At 43.4% G+C, this 13,683-nt stretch overlaps 2 protein-coding genes across 5 annotated transcripts in view; one reads left to right on the top strand and one right to left on the bottom strand.

The window, feature by feature from the left end:
* Positions 1-5,576: 5,576 nt before the first annotated feature.
* Positions 5,577-13,683, top strand: part of LOC123382444 — a 37,494-nt gene continuing 29,387 nt past the window's right edge. Inside the window, exon 1 of the mRNA XM_045047234.1 lies at positions 5,577-6,297. Within this exon, the coding sequence (XP_044903169.1) occupies positions 5,611-6,297 (687 nt within the window). The 5' untranslated portion in view covers positions 5,577-5,610. The remainder of the gene's footprint in view (positions 6,298-13,683) is intronic.
* The window catches only part of LOC101083497 (adhesion G protein-coupled receptor E2-like), a 28,448-nt gene continuing 22,790 nt past the window's right edge, over positions 8,026-13,683 (bottom strand). For 3 of the 4 annotated variants that reach the window (XM_023246483.2, XM_023246489.2, XM_023246468.2), the window contains exons 13-20: positions 13,425-13,604; positions 12,670-12,867; positions 12,146-12,381; positions 11,787-11,853; positions 11,273-11,364; positions 10,260-10,428; positions 10,064-10,174; positions 8,026-9,347 (exon numbers count right to left, since the gene is read on the bottom strand). In XM_023246483.2, coding sequence (XP_023102251.2) covers positions 9,306-9,347; positions 10,064-10,174; positions 10,260-10,428; positions 11,273-11,364; positions 11,787-11,853; positions 12,146-12,381; positions 12,670-12,867; positions 13,425-13,604 — 1,095 coding nt within the window. In that variant the 3' untranslated portion in view covers positions 8,026-9,305. The remainder of the gene's footprint in view (positions 9,348-10,063; positions 10,175-10,259; positions 10,429-11,272; positions 11,365-11,786; positions 11,854-12,145; positions 12,382-12,669; positions 12,868-13,424; positions 13,605-13,683) is intronic. The other variant, XM_023246475.2, reaches the window with a different exon arrangement.

Consider the following 13,683-nt stretch of genomic DNA (forward strand, 5'->3'; position numbering starts at 1 on the left):
GTAGATTTTGGATACTAACCCTTTATCTGATATGTCATTTGCAAATATCTTCTCCCATTCTGTCGGTTGCCTTTTAGTTTTGCTGATTGTTTCCTTCGCTGTGCAGAAGCTTTGCATTTTGATGAGGTCCCAGTAGCTCATTTTTGCTTTTGTTTCCCTTGCCTCTGGAGACATGTTGAGTAAGAAGTTGCTGAGGGCAAGATCAAAGACATTTTTGCCTGCTTTCTCCTCGAGGATTTTGATGGCTTCCTGTCTTACACTGAGGTCTTTCATCCACTTTGAATTTATTTTTGTGTATGGTGTAAGAAAGTAGTCCAGGTTCATTCTTCTGCATGTCACTGTCCAGTTTTCCCAGCACCACTTGCTGAAGAGGCTGTCTTTATTCCATTGGATAGTCTTTCCTGCTTTGTCAAAGATGAGTCGGCCACACGTTTGTGGATCCATTTCTGGGTTCTCTATTCCGTTCCATTGATCTGAGTGTCTGTTCTTGTGCCAGTACCATACTGTCTTGATGATGACAGCTTTGTAGTATAGCTTGAAGTCTGGGATTGTGATGCCTCCTGCTTTGGTTTTCTTTTTCAAGACTGCTTTGGCTATTCGGGGCCTTTTCTGGTTCCATGCAGATTTTAGGATTGTTTGTTCTAGCTCTGTGAAGAATGCTGGTGCTATTTTGATAGGGATTGCATTGAATATGTACATTGCTTTGGGTAGTATCGACATTTTAACAATATTTGTTCTTCCTCTCCAGGAGCATAGAATCTTTTTCCATTTTTTTGGTGTCTTCTTCAATTTCTTTCATAAGCTTTCTATACATTTCAGTGTATAGATTTTTCACCTCTTTGGTTAGATTTATTCCTAGATATTTTATGTTTTTTTGTGCAACTGTAAATGGATCAATTCCTTGATTTCTCTTTCTGTTGTTTCATTGTTGGTGTATAGGCATGCAACCGATTTCTGTGCATTGATTTTATATCCTGCAACTTTGCTGAATTCATGAATCAGTTGTTGCAGTTTTTTGGTGGAATCTTTCGGGTTTTCCATATAGAGTATCATGTCATCTTTGAAGAGTGAAAGTTTGACCTCCTCCTGGCTGATTTGGATGACTTTTATTTATTTGTGTTGTCTGATTGCAGAGGCTAAGACTTCTAATACTATGTTGAATAACAGTGGCGAGAGTGGACATCCCTGTCTTGTTCCTGACCTTAGGGGGATAGCTCTCAGTTTTTCCCCATTGAGGATGATATTAGTGTTGGGTTGTTCATATGTGGCTTTTATGATCTAGAGGTATGCTCCTTCTATCCCTACTTTCTTGAGGGTTTTTATCAAGAAAGAATGCTGTATTTTGTCAAATGCTTTCTCTGCATCTATTGAGAGGATCATATGGTTCTTGTCCTTTCTTTTACTGATGTGATGAATCATGTTGTTTTGTAGATATTGAACCAGTCCTGCATCCCAGGTACAAACCCCACTTGGTCGTGGTGAATAATTTTTTTTAATGTATTGTTGGATCCAGCTGGCTAATATCTTGTTGAGGATTTTGCATCCATGTTCATCAGGGAAATTGGTGTATAGTTCTCCTTTTTAGTGGGGTCTCTGGTTTTGGAATCAAGGTGATGCTGGCTTCATAGAAAGAGTTTGGAAGTTTTCCTTCCATTTCTATTTTTTGGAACAGTTTCAAGAAAATAGGTGTTAACTCTTCCTTAAATGTTCAGTAGAATTCCCCTGGAAAGCCATCTGGCCCTGACTCTTGTTTTTTGGCAGATTTTTGATTACTAAGTCTATTTCCCTACTGGTTATGGGTCTGTTCAAATTTTCTATTTCTTCCTGTTTCATTTTTGGTAGTGTATATGTTTCTAGGAATTTGTCCATCTCTCCCAGATTGCCCATTTTATTGGCATTGCTCATAATATTCTCTTATTATTGTTTTTATTTTTGGTGTGTTGGTTGTGATCTTTCCTCTTTCATTCTTGATTTTACTTTTTTGTGTCCTTTCCTTTTTCTTCTTGATCAAACTGGCTAGGGGTTTATCAGTTTTGTTAATTATTTCACAGAACCAGCTTCCGGTTTCATTGATCTCTTCTACTGTTTTTTTTTTTGGTTTCAATAGCATTAATTTCTGCTGTAATCTTTATTATGTCCTGTCTTCTGCTGGTTTTGGGTTTTATTTGCTGTTCTTTTTCCAGCTCCTTAAGGTGTAAGGTTAGGTTGTGTATCTGAGATCTTTCTTCCTTCTTTAGGAAGGCCTGGATTGCTATATACTTTCCTCTTATGACCGCCTTTGCTGTCCCAGAGGTTTTGGGCTGTGGTGCTATCATTTTCATTGACTTCCATATACTTTTTAATTTCTTCTTTAACTGCTTGGTTAGCCCATTCTTTCCCTAGTAGGATGTTCTTCAGTCTCCAAGTATTTGTTTACTCTCCAAATTTTTTTCTTGTGGCTGATTTCAAGTTTCATAGCATTGTGGTTTGAGAATATGCACGGTATGATCTTGATCTTTTTGTATTTACTTAGGGCTGATTTGTGTCTCAGTATATGGTCTATTCTGGAGAACGTTCCATGTGCATTGGAGAAGAATGTATATTCTGCTGCTTTAGGATGAAATGCTCTGAATATATCTGTGAAGTCCATCTGGTCCAATGTGTCATTCAAAGCCATTGTTTCCTTGTTGATATTTTGGTTAGATGATCTGTCCATTGTTTGAGTGGGGTGTTGAAGTCTCCTACTATTATGGTATTACTATTGGTGAGTTTCTTTATGTTTGTGATTCATTGATTTATATATTTGGGTGCTTTCACATTTGGTGCATAAATGTTTACAATTGTTAGGTCTTCTTGGTGGATAGACCCCTTGATTATGATATAATGCCCTTCTGCATCTCTTGATACAGTCTTTATTTTAAAGTCTAGATTGTCTGATATAAGTATGGCTACTCTGGCTTTCTTTTGTTGACCATTAGCATGATAGATGGTTCTCCATCCCCTTATTTTCAATCTGAAGGTGTCTTTAGGTCTAAAATGGGTCTCTTGTAAACAGCATATAGATGGATCTTGTTTTCTTATCCATTCTGTTATCCTATGTCTTTTGATTGGAACATTGAGTCCACTGATGTTTAGAGTGAGTACTGAAAGATATGAATTTATTACCATTATGATGCTTGTAGAGTTGGAGTTTCTGGTGGTGTTCTCTGGTCCTTTCTAATCTTTTGTTGCTTTTGATATATATATATATATATATATATATATATATATATATATATACACATATATATATATATACACACACACACATATGTATGTATGTACGTGTATATATGTACATATGTATACATATATACATATGTATACACATATACAAGTGTGTGTGTGTGTGTGTGTGTGTGTGTGTGTATATATATATATATATATATATTTTTTTTTTTTTTTCATCTTTTCTCCCCTCAGAGAGTCCCCCTTAAAATTTCTTGCAGGGCTGGTTTAGTGGTCACAAACTCATTTAACTTTTGTTTGTCTGGGAAACTTTTTATCTCTCCTTCTATTTTGAATGACCTTGCTGGATAAAGAATTCTTGGCTGCATATTTTTTCTGATTCAGCACACTGAATATATCCCACCACTCCTTTCTGGCCTGCCAAGGTTCTGTGGATAGTTCTGCTGCAAACCTGATCTGTCTTTTCTTGTAGGTTAGGGACTTATTTTCCCTTGCTGCTTTCATGATTCTCTCCTTGCCTGAGTATTTTGTGAATTTGACTATGATATGCCTTGTTGATGGTCGGTTTTTGTTGAATCTAATGGGAGTCCTCTGTGCTTCCTGGATTTTGATGTCTGTGTCTTTCCAGGTTAGGAAAGTTTTCCGCTAAGATTTACTCACATAACCCTTCTACCCCTATTTCTCTCTCTTCCTCCTCTGGGACCCTATGATTTTGATGTTGTTCCTTTTGAATGAGTCACTGATTTCTCTAAGTTAAATCGTGCTCTTTTGCCTTAATCTCCCTCTTTTTTTTCTGCTTCGTTACTCTCTATAAGTTTGTCCTGTATATCTCTGATTCTCTGTTCTGCCTCGTCCATCCTTGCCACCACTGCATCCATCCATGATTGCAGCTCAGTTATAGCATTTTTAATTTCATTCTGGCTATTTTTTACTTCCTTTATCTCTGCAGAAAGGGATTCTAATCTATTTTTGACTCCAGCTAGTATTCTTATTATCGTGATTCTAAATTCTGGTTCAGACATCTTGCTTGTGTCTGTGTTGGTTAAATCCCTGGCTGTCGTTTCTTCGTGCTCTTTCTTTTGGGGTGAATTCCTTCGTTTTATCATTTTGAAGGCAGAAAAGGAATTAATGAGGTAGAAAAATTGAAATTAAAAAAATTAAAAAAATATTAAAATTAAAAATTAAAAACACACCCACACAAAAATGGAATAGATGATGCTAGATCCTAGGTGTGTTTTGGTCTGGGTGTAGAAAGTGGTTTGACAGATTAGAGAAACAAACAAAAAAAAAAAAGGGGGGGAGAGAAAAAAAAAGGAAATCATTTGAGAATTTGAAAAAATGAATACACTAAAGTAGATAAAATACACAAATGTAGAGAATATAGTAGGAAAAATTATAGAAAAATATTTAAAAAAAATTTTTTTTTTCAACGTTTATTTATTTTTGGGACAGAGAGAGACAGAGCATGAACGGGGGAGGGGCAGAGAGAGAGGGAGACACAGAATCGGAAACAGGCTCTAGGCTCCGAGCCATCAGCCCAGAGCCCGACGCGGGGCTCGAACTCACAGACCGAGAGATCGTGACCTGGCTGAAGTCGGACGCTTAACCGACTGCGCCACCCAGGCGCCCCTAGAAAAATATTTTTAATGAAAATTAAAAATAAATATGAATTTTTTTCGTTTTCTGTATTTAAGAAAAAAGAAAAGAAACAAAAGAGAAAAAAGATAAAAAAAGAAAAAGAAAGAAGAAAAAAAAGAAATCATTTGAAAATTTGAAAAAGTGAATACACTGTAGTAGACTAAAATGAAATGATGGGAGTGAGATAGAATTTGAAAAGATTTACACAAAAGCAAAAAATATAGTTATAAAAATTAAATGAAAATATTTTTAAAAGAGACTGAAAACAAAAATGAAGTTTTTCTCTTTCTGCATTCAAGAAAAAGAATAGAAATGAAAAAGAGAAAAAAAGAAGAAAGAAAAAAAGGCAATTGTTTGAAAATTTGAAAAGGCGGGTACACTGAAGTAGACTAAAATAAAATGATGGAAGTAAAGTAGAAGTTGAAAAAATTTACACCAAAGTAAAAAATATAGTAATAAAAATTAAAGACAGATATTTTTAAGAAAAATTGAAAATAAAAATGAGTTTTTTCTCTCTCTGTATTCAAGAAAAAGAAAAGAATTGTAAAAGAGAAAAAGAAAGAGAAAAAAAAAGGAAAAAAAATTGACTAGATGAACCTGCTAACAGATTGAAGTAGGACTGAAATTGCTTCCGTTTCCCCTAGAGGTCAGTCCATGTAGCTCTTTCTAATCCGTAAATGAAGCCGGCGGTGAGGTTTGTGTTCTTGAAGAGCAAAGTTGGCCCAGTCAGGCAGGGCTCGGTGTAAAAACTCCGCGCTCCACTAGATGGCGCTGCTAGCCTACTGGGTTGGATTGTTTCAGGGCTTGTCGGTGCACAGGTGCATGCGCAGGAGCGGTGGAAAATGGCGCCACCCAGCTACCCAGTCTGTTCTCCTCGGATCAGCAATTGCGCACCGGTCCTCCGTTTTCAGCTCTCGTCCACTCCCTGCTTTTCCATTCTCCGTGAGCAGGCCCCAGGCAGTACCTCTCTCCCAAGTTTTGTCTCAGATGCGGCTGTTTTCCCCGGCCCCTTACTTCCGAAGGACTGTGGCTTTGACCCGCTCCGCCCCTCTGCGGGAAGGTCTCACTGAGCAGTGGCCGAATGAGCAATGGCCGAATGTCGGCTGCACCCGGGAACGCTTGCCGGACCCTGCTGGTGCCGCTGCCCTGAGACTGCGGCCAGGTGTCAGCCCGCCCCCCAAAAAGATCGCGAGAGGGTGTAGCCTCAGCGTTTCAGGGACCGTGGAAAATCACAACACACATCTGGCACCAGGCTTCACCCTCAACGACCTCGTCCCAGCACCAGCGAGTGTGGCCGCCTTCCGGGGTCTGCTGGGACCAGGTGGCCTCAACAGTCTCTACCGAATGTCCTTTCATTCCGGCAGTGGAACCGCTTTTCCCCGTGTGGCCCGAGAACCTCCCGGACCCCACTCTGTTCCTGGGGATTCACCTTTCCCACCAGCGCACCGCCAGGTAGGGAGCTGCGGAGTTGCAGCCTTTGCGCTCCCCTTGTTTACAGTCTGAATGGAACTTAAACCCTCTCCTTTCTCCTTTCTCCCTTTGTAATTTCGTCCCTGCGGCTGTTTCCAATTTTCCACTTTCTTTCCAGCTGCTTTTGGGGAGGGGTGCTTTTCCTGTATGCTCCCCCCCCCCCCCAGTCTCCGTCCTCTCTCCGCCTGCAAAAGGGGGTTCCCTACCTTCGGGGCTTCTCGCTCCCCAAGTTCAGCTCTCCGTGCCGCGTACCTGCTGAATTCTGTGGTTCAGGTTGTGCAGATTGTTGTGTTAATCTTCCAATGGGTTTTCTAGGTGTGTAGGATGGTTTAGTGTCCATCTGGCTGTACTTCACGGACGCGAGAGACACAAAAAGCTTCCAGGCTGTTCCGCCATCTGGGCTCCTCCCCGATTAACTATGCGTTTGTTAGCAATTTGCTTTTCTTTTTCTGTTAATTACCTATCAATTTCTTTTTCTAATATTTCATTAACCTTTTTATTATTGAATTTTAGAAGTTCTTTGCACATATTTTTGCCACTCCTTCAGAGTTTCTACACTCTCATGACTGCCCATACTTGGCCCTGAGCAATTCATTCAGAAATGTAGGTTCTCTTTTAAGCATTTCTGTGGCACCCGGATCTCTTCCTTTTGTGCTTCCCATAGGTCTGCCTATGTGTGGATAATCCTGTCTTTCCTTAGACTTTAGGCCACTTTGTTGTCCTTACCTACCTTCTGTTATAGGTAAGAGAGTCTGAGAAACCGAATGGTTTTGTAGTTTGTGTGGATTTTTCCTATTGTTATGTTGAAAGCAATACTCGTTTCCGCTTTTTATTTTGTCGGCAGAAGTGGAGATCCCCCCTATTTTCTCGTAATATTTTAATGATTTTGTTGTTTTTTTAAATTTTGATTTCAAACCCATCACCATTAGCTGTGCAAATTCATAGTTTTAGAAAAGATCCATTCACAGAATTAGTTTTGTGTGGAGAAAAAGACATTTTTATTGGACGTCTAGAAATCTATGATGGTATATAACTTTTAATGAATTAATAACTAGTATATGAATTTACTTTTCTAACACCTTTTTATTATTTTTTCTGACAGCTTTGATTGACCATTTTTATTTATTTATTTATTTATTTATTTATTTTATTTTATTTTTTTTCAACGTTTATTTATTTTTGGGACAGAGAGAGACAGAGCATGAACGGCGGAGGGGCAGAGAGAGAGGGAGACATAGAATCGGAAACAGGCTCCAGGCTCTGAGCCATCAGCCCAGAGCTCGACGCGGGGCTCGAACTCACGGACTGTGAGATCGTGACCTGGCTGAAGTCGGACGCTTCACCGACTGCGCCACCCAGGCGCCCCACCTTTGTCTCTTAATTTTCAGCAGCCTCTAGCCCCTTTTAAAAGTGATACTGATGGGGCGCCTGGGTGGCTCAGTCGGTTGAGCGTCCGACTTCGGCTCAGGTCATGATCTCGCGGTCCGTGAGTTCAAGCCCCGCGTCGGGCTCTGTGCTGACAGCTCGGAGCCCGGAGCCTGTTTCGGATTCTGTGTCTCCCTCTCTCTCTGCCCCTCCCCTGCTCATGCTCTGTCTCTCTCTGTCTCAAAAATAAAAATAAAAACATTAAAAAAAAATTAAAAAAAAAAAAAAGTGATACTGATTTCTCAACTCTGACATTGTAGCCTGAAAGCAGCCATAGACAATACGTCAATGTCCCAATAAAACTTTATTAACAAAAACAGGAAGTTCCCTGGATTTGGCCTGCATGCTATAGTTTGGTTACCCTCTCTCTAAGGGCTGGGTTAGATTTCAATTTTTTATGTACTAAAAATGGGATGTTGTAACTTCAACAATGGGATGTATGTATCTCCTGATATTCCTAATGTCAGTTTGCCCACCACCGATGATATTAAGTATGGGCATTAATTCAGATGGTGGCTGTCAGATCTCCACGTTGCAAATGTGCACTTTGGCCCTTGTAATTAATCGGTGATCCAAGAGGTGATTCTTTGGTGCTCTGGTCCCAGCCTGTTCTCCAACACCCTTTCACTCAATGCTTTTAGTGACTATTTATGGGATATTGAAAGAGTCATGCTCTTCTACTTCTATGGTATTTTCTGCATCTATTAACTGAGCTTCTAAGTATCACTATGGACTCACGAATATGTTTATCTAAAATATTATACTCATGTACAGTCATTTGATGTTCAAATTGTTACAAAATTGGTCAGTGGGAGCCTCCAGGGAATGTCTTGGAGGGGGAACCACTCTGGGTTTAGATCTTGCCTAGATGAATGGTAAGGATGAAATATTATGTTACGTATAAATGTGCTGTAGCAATATACACCTTTCCCCACAGCTCAACTTATAAAATGTAAAGATGCAGAGACTCGAGTCTCATAGTTCTGATTTTACTCCATCGGATGAAACTTTTTGCCCCCCACATTTAAACGCTGTGAACTCGGGAACTGGATCTCCTTGATCCAGCGCACATGTTTGGAAGGAATTAATCAGTAGGGCTTCAGGAATGGAGAGTGAGTAAGTTGAGGCATGTATGTATGAATGGAGACCAACTGGTCTACTTTGCCTGTAACCAAAATGTTTCCTGGGGAGAAATACTGTGAGCTCTAAAATCAGGCAAGTCTTGGGCAACTGGCATTAGTTGTTTACTCTACAGGCAGGTATTTGAATATTACTTTCCTCTCTTGTGTTATTTTAGGGAAGTCCTTTGAGGCTGGTTTTCCTTGTTATGTATCATCAACCTGAGGAAGAATCTTTTTGGAAAAAGAGGTTTCTACTGGGGTATTGGGTTAGAGCTCCTGATTATACTGGGAAGGAGATGATGAGAATGCTTGTATGTACCAGAAAACCCAAATTCACCAGCAGCTGAATGACAAACGTTTCCCGCATACTTTTCTCCCACAGTGGTGCCAAGGAGAGTTATTTTTAATACTCTTTGCCCCAAAGAGAATGGTTCAGTGTTTTCTTCACTTTCTAAGAGACAAGTTCGCCAGTTCATTATAATTCTCCTAAAAAAAGAAGGTGTAAAAACGATTCTGTGTTAGAAAGTGCAATGTTTGTGTACAGAAAACTATAAAATATTGTCAAAAGAAGTCTAAGAAGAGAAAAAGTTTTGTGGACCCGAACGTACAAATGCTTGGGACAATTCACATTGCCAGAATCTCTCCCCTTGCCCTCTGTGATTCTCTAATGAGGTTTTACAGTGTCTGTATCTTTGGAAATACTAGGAATGATTGCAGACTTTTATGGGAGGTTTCAATGCAACTTAATCCTTATTTCACTTTTATGACTATATACACACCAGGTGTTTATTGTTCATTATATACAGGGACAGCATGGAATGATTTGGGATACAGGATATGCAGTGACCCTGTACAGCTGGGGCATCTCTGCTCCAGATTATTACTTCCCGATTACTTATCTGACCACAGCATCTTTCTCTGCTTCTGAGTGTTTTCTATCTTGTCGATTTTAAGTATAATTAAAAAGTGGTTGCACCATATCATGAAAAGAGGACAGTCATGTGCAAGAGGGCACAGAAGCTCAGCGAGTGAAAGTATAGTGAAGAGCTCGTTTCAAGACAGGGAAGTGCCTTCAACTGAGTCCAGGCATGAGCCTTCCTAGGGCATCCCCTGCTATCTGCACAGGTTGTCCAGTGAGGCAGGCATGAGACGCCCAAGCGGATTGGCTAGGGAAGTGCTCTGGGAACACTGCATAATCTTACCGCACTGTGCTTGGAAGCATCAGACACGGTCCTGCTTGAGAGCGTGTAATTCTCAGGCTCGGCTTTGGCTTTCCTGACCCCTCTGAACCACTTCCCGTACTGCTCCCGGACCTGCAGGGGCAAAGCACGCTCTGGGTCAGCTCACTAGGCGGGGTGGGGACAGGAAGAGTCCTGGATGGGGGCCAGACTGTGGTACCTGCTGGCTGAGGAGGCAGTACACCAGGAAGATGAACATTCCCTGCAGGCTGTTGATGATGGTGAAGAGGTAAGCCATGACGCGGGCAGCTGGCCCCACCTGCAGGAGGCCCAGACACCACGTGCAGCCCAGGATGAGGAGCTGAGCCGTCGCTTTGAATGTCAGCATCCTGGGTAGGAGGAGAGAGGAGGCTCGTGATGCACCGGGAGCAACAGCCCCCTCCCCACCCCACCTGTTTTCAAGTCCACTCCACGGATGCTTCCTACTGAGTAGCCATCAACTTGGATCTTTATCGTCAATGATTCCATAAAAAGAAATGGTGTTTGGGTCAGGGATGACAGTTTGACTAGGACTAGGGATGGTAGTGACACTCCAGAATGTGAGTTTCAAAAAGGTCACGATGTTTCAGGAAGACCCCTAATTTTGCTCAGCTGACATTGTCGAGAACATTCTGTGCCCCTGGCTCTAGGCTGGGGCTTGGGCATTCAGAACAACCAAGACAAGACTTCTGTTTCCACAGCCCTTAGAGTCTGGCGGCAAGACAAAAACAAATGATCACTTATAACATTTGCAAAGTGAGGTACTTCTGCCCAGATCCCATCCAGGGCTGTTCCTGTCCCCACCTTCTCCATGACCTGACCCAGAATGTGCTTTGCCCAGAACAGAGGCCACTGATTCTGTGCAAAGTTGAGGAAAGGCAAGGGCATCCCCAAACTCCTAGATGATGTGACATGTGGTTGATGAACCTGCATTCACGTGGGGCAAGGGAAGGGGAAGGCAGGGGGCCTAAAACGCATGAAGGCATGACCATGAAAGGGTGCGCTGGGTTCTGGGAACGGTTATGCGATGTTTTGAGTGTGTTGTAAGGATAGAAATGTTCTCAGGACCTACTATGTGAGGCATGGAAGCAATCCCTGTGTATCAGGGCAAAGTCCATTCTCTCTGGACATGAGATCCTTGGAGCTCTGAGGATAATGCTCTGGATGGGGGATATTCCTCTGACTCATCCTCACCTGGTGTTCTGGAGGGTGGACACATCTCTGTTGAGGGAGGAGAGCTTGTTTCTCACAATCCAGAAGGTCATCAGAAAGAAGGCCAGATTAATCTGCAGAAAGCCCACAGGCGTATTAAATTCACTCCACATCTGGTAAGCATCCTCCCAGCTCATCCAACCCCTAACCCGGCAGGTAAGAAGCTTTTGCGTTTTGTAGAAGTCCTAGAAGACTAGACCAACCACCCTGTAACTCAGGCATGTGTTTGTCCTGTAACTTTGGCGAGCACTTCGATGCAGTTCACATGGAAACTCCAAATTTTAGCACTGAAAGTCCCAGGTCTCAGGAAACATGTTAGTCCTGTTGTTACAATGGAAATTCCTGCATCCTGGGGGCGGGGGGGTGGGGTGTCTCTCATCAGTCCTGGGCCGACTGGAATGATTGCTCCTGCTGCCTGTAACCCTCCTGGTACACCTGGTCTTTGAATGACCGTCACTTGGGCAGGCAGGATGCTCTGATGTCACGTGTTACTCACGGAGAAGATGGTGCAGACGGGGCCCAGGAAGGTCCATACAAATCCTTTTTCTGTGTGAAGCCAGCATCTAAGAGAGAGATGAGAAGTGAGTCAAGAGAACATTGGCCTTTGTGGATAAAGAATCACTAGAATGTATAATATATAATGATTAAATACTTCATAATGAACATTTAAAATAATTCAATCTTAAGGACTTAAAAACAGTTCAAGGAACACAATATTCCATCAGAGAGATGTCTTCGGAGTGGGCACTGACCTTTCCTCTGCCTATCATGTTCGGGGGAAACTAAATCGCTATTGGTTCTATGATGGCCACAGTAGTGCTGGAGAAGATGGGGGCAGTGGGAATTGGCACTTACCTGGTGGGTGTTCCATAAAGGGAAGGTCTGGATGCAGCAGAAACGGCCACAATCAGAGCCGGGACTCCGTAGCCCACAGGGAACATGAGTCTCTTCGTGAACCTGCTCATGCTGGAGTAGTTGACCACCATCAGGTTGCGTGCCGTGAGGAAGAGGTGTAGACCCTCCAACAGCATCCAGGTGAAGGAGGCCAGGTAGAGATAGTGTAAGGCCCCCGCGATGATGGCGCACAGCAGCTGGGGGAGGAGGAAGGAGTCATCAGGAGGGACTGTCAGGGAGGAGGGTGGCCCCAGGACCCCTCCCACACCTTGCCAGCGGGGAGAACTCGTGTATATATATATATAGGGTCGAGTTGTTGAGAGAGGATTGTCTTCTGCTTCATCAGTCAACGTGAAATAGGCTATTTACCCCTCCAGCCTCCCTGTCGCCCAACGATATTGTGTTAAGGTATCAGTGCAGCAGGGCTCCATGAACTGAGCATCCCGTGGCTCAGGGCAGGGGGTCCTCTGGGACAGTGTCAGTACCTTGATCTTGGTCTGGTCGATGGCCGTGAGGAAGAGCAGGTGGGCCAGGAAGAGGCAGATCGAGAGCTGCAGGTGGAGCGAGGTGCTGGTGTTCTGGATGGCTTTGCACAGGAGGAAGGTGAGGGCTGCCAGGAGGAGGCACAGCAGAGAGAGGCCCAGCCCCACGTAGGTGATCACAGCCAGCACGGGATCCTCCTCCTGGGACCCAGCAAAAAGGACAGCACAGTCACAGGTCCTATATCAGTTGACTTTAAGAGGCATTTCATCACCCTGGGTGGGCCTGGCCTAATCAGTGAGCTCTCAAAGCTCTAGGCTCTTCCTAGAGAAAAGGATTCAAAGTTTGAGGGCGTTTGAGGTGAGGGAGCTTCTCCTGCTGGCCTCTGGACAGAAATGCTGACACACTGTGTGGGGCCTAGAGAGAAGGAATGCAGGTAGCCCCTAGGAGCTGAGCAGGGTCCCCTGCTCGCAGCCGGAAAGAAAGTGGAACCCCAGACCTACAACTGCAAGGAACGGAATTCTGCCACCAACCAGGGAGCTCACAGGAGGACCCCAGGCCTCCGACGAGAATGCAGCTTTGGCTGACTCAATGGTCTCAACCTTGTAAGACCCAGAGCAGGCAACTGAGCTACGCTACGCCCGATTCTCGTCCCACAGAAACCACGAGACATAAATTTATGTTTCTTTAAGCTCCTACATGTGGGGAAACATGTTCGAGAGCGATAGACGTGGAAAGCGGCCTCTCTCAGGGATCTCACCTGCACGTGGCCGTGGGCCATGAGGACGGCAAAGCTGCTGAGGTGGGAGCACTGGCAGGTGGTGCTGGCGTCTCCGGTGGCCGCCATCCTGCAGCCCGTGGTGGACCAATGACCGCCTCCATCCTGACTGTGCTCCCAGAAGACACAGAACACCTTCTGGGTTGGCCCGGGTGTCACCGACTGTAGAAGAGAGCGTCGGTGGGAGCTGGAGACTCTTATCCAAAGCTGGTTTGCAAAGGGCTTTCCTGGGGGAAGGAGG

The sequence above is a fragment of the Felis catus genome, chromosome A2 (genome assembly GCF_018350175.1).
Source record: "Felis catus isolate Fca126 chromosome A2, F.catus_Fca126_mat1.0, whole genome shotgun sequence".
Classification (NCBI taxonomy): domain Eukaryota; kingdom Metazoa; phylum Chordata; class Mammalia; order Carnivora; family Felidae; genus Felis; species Felis catus.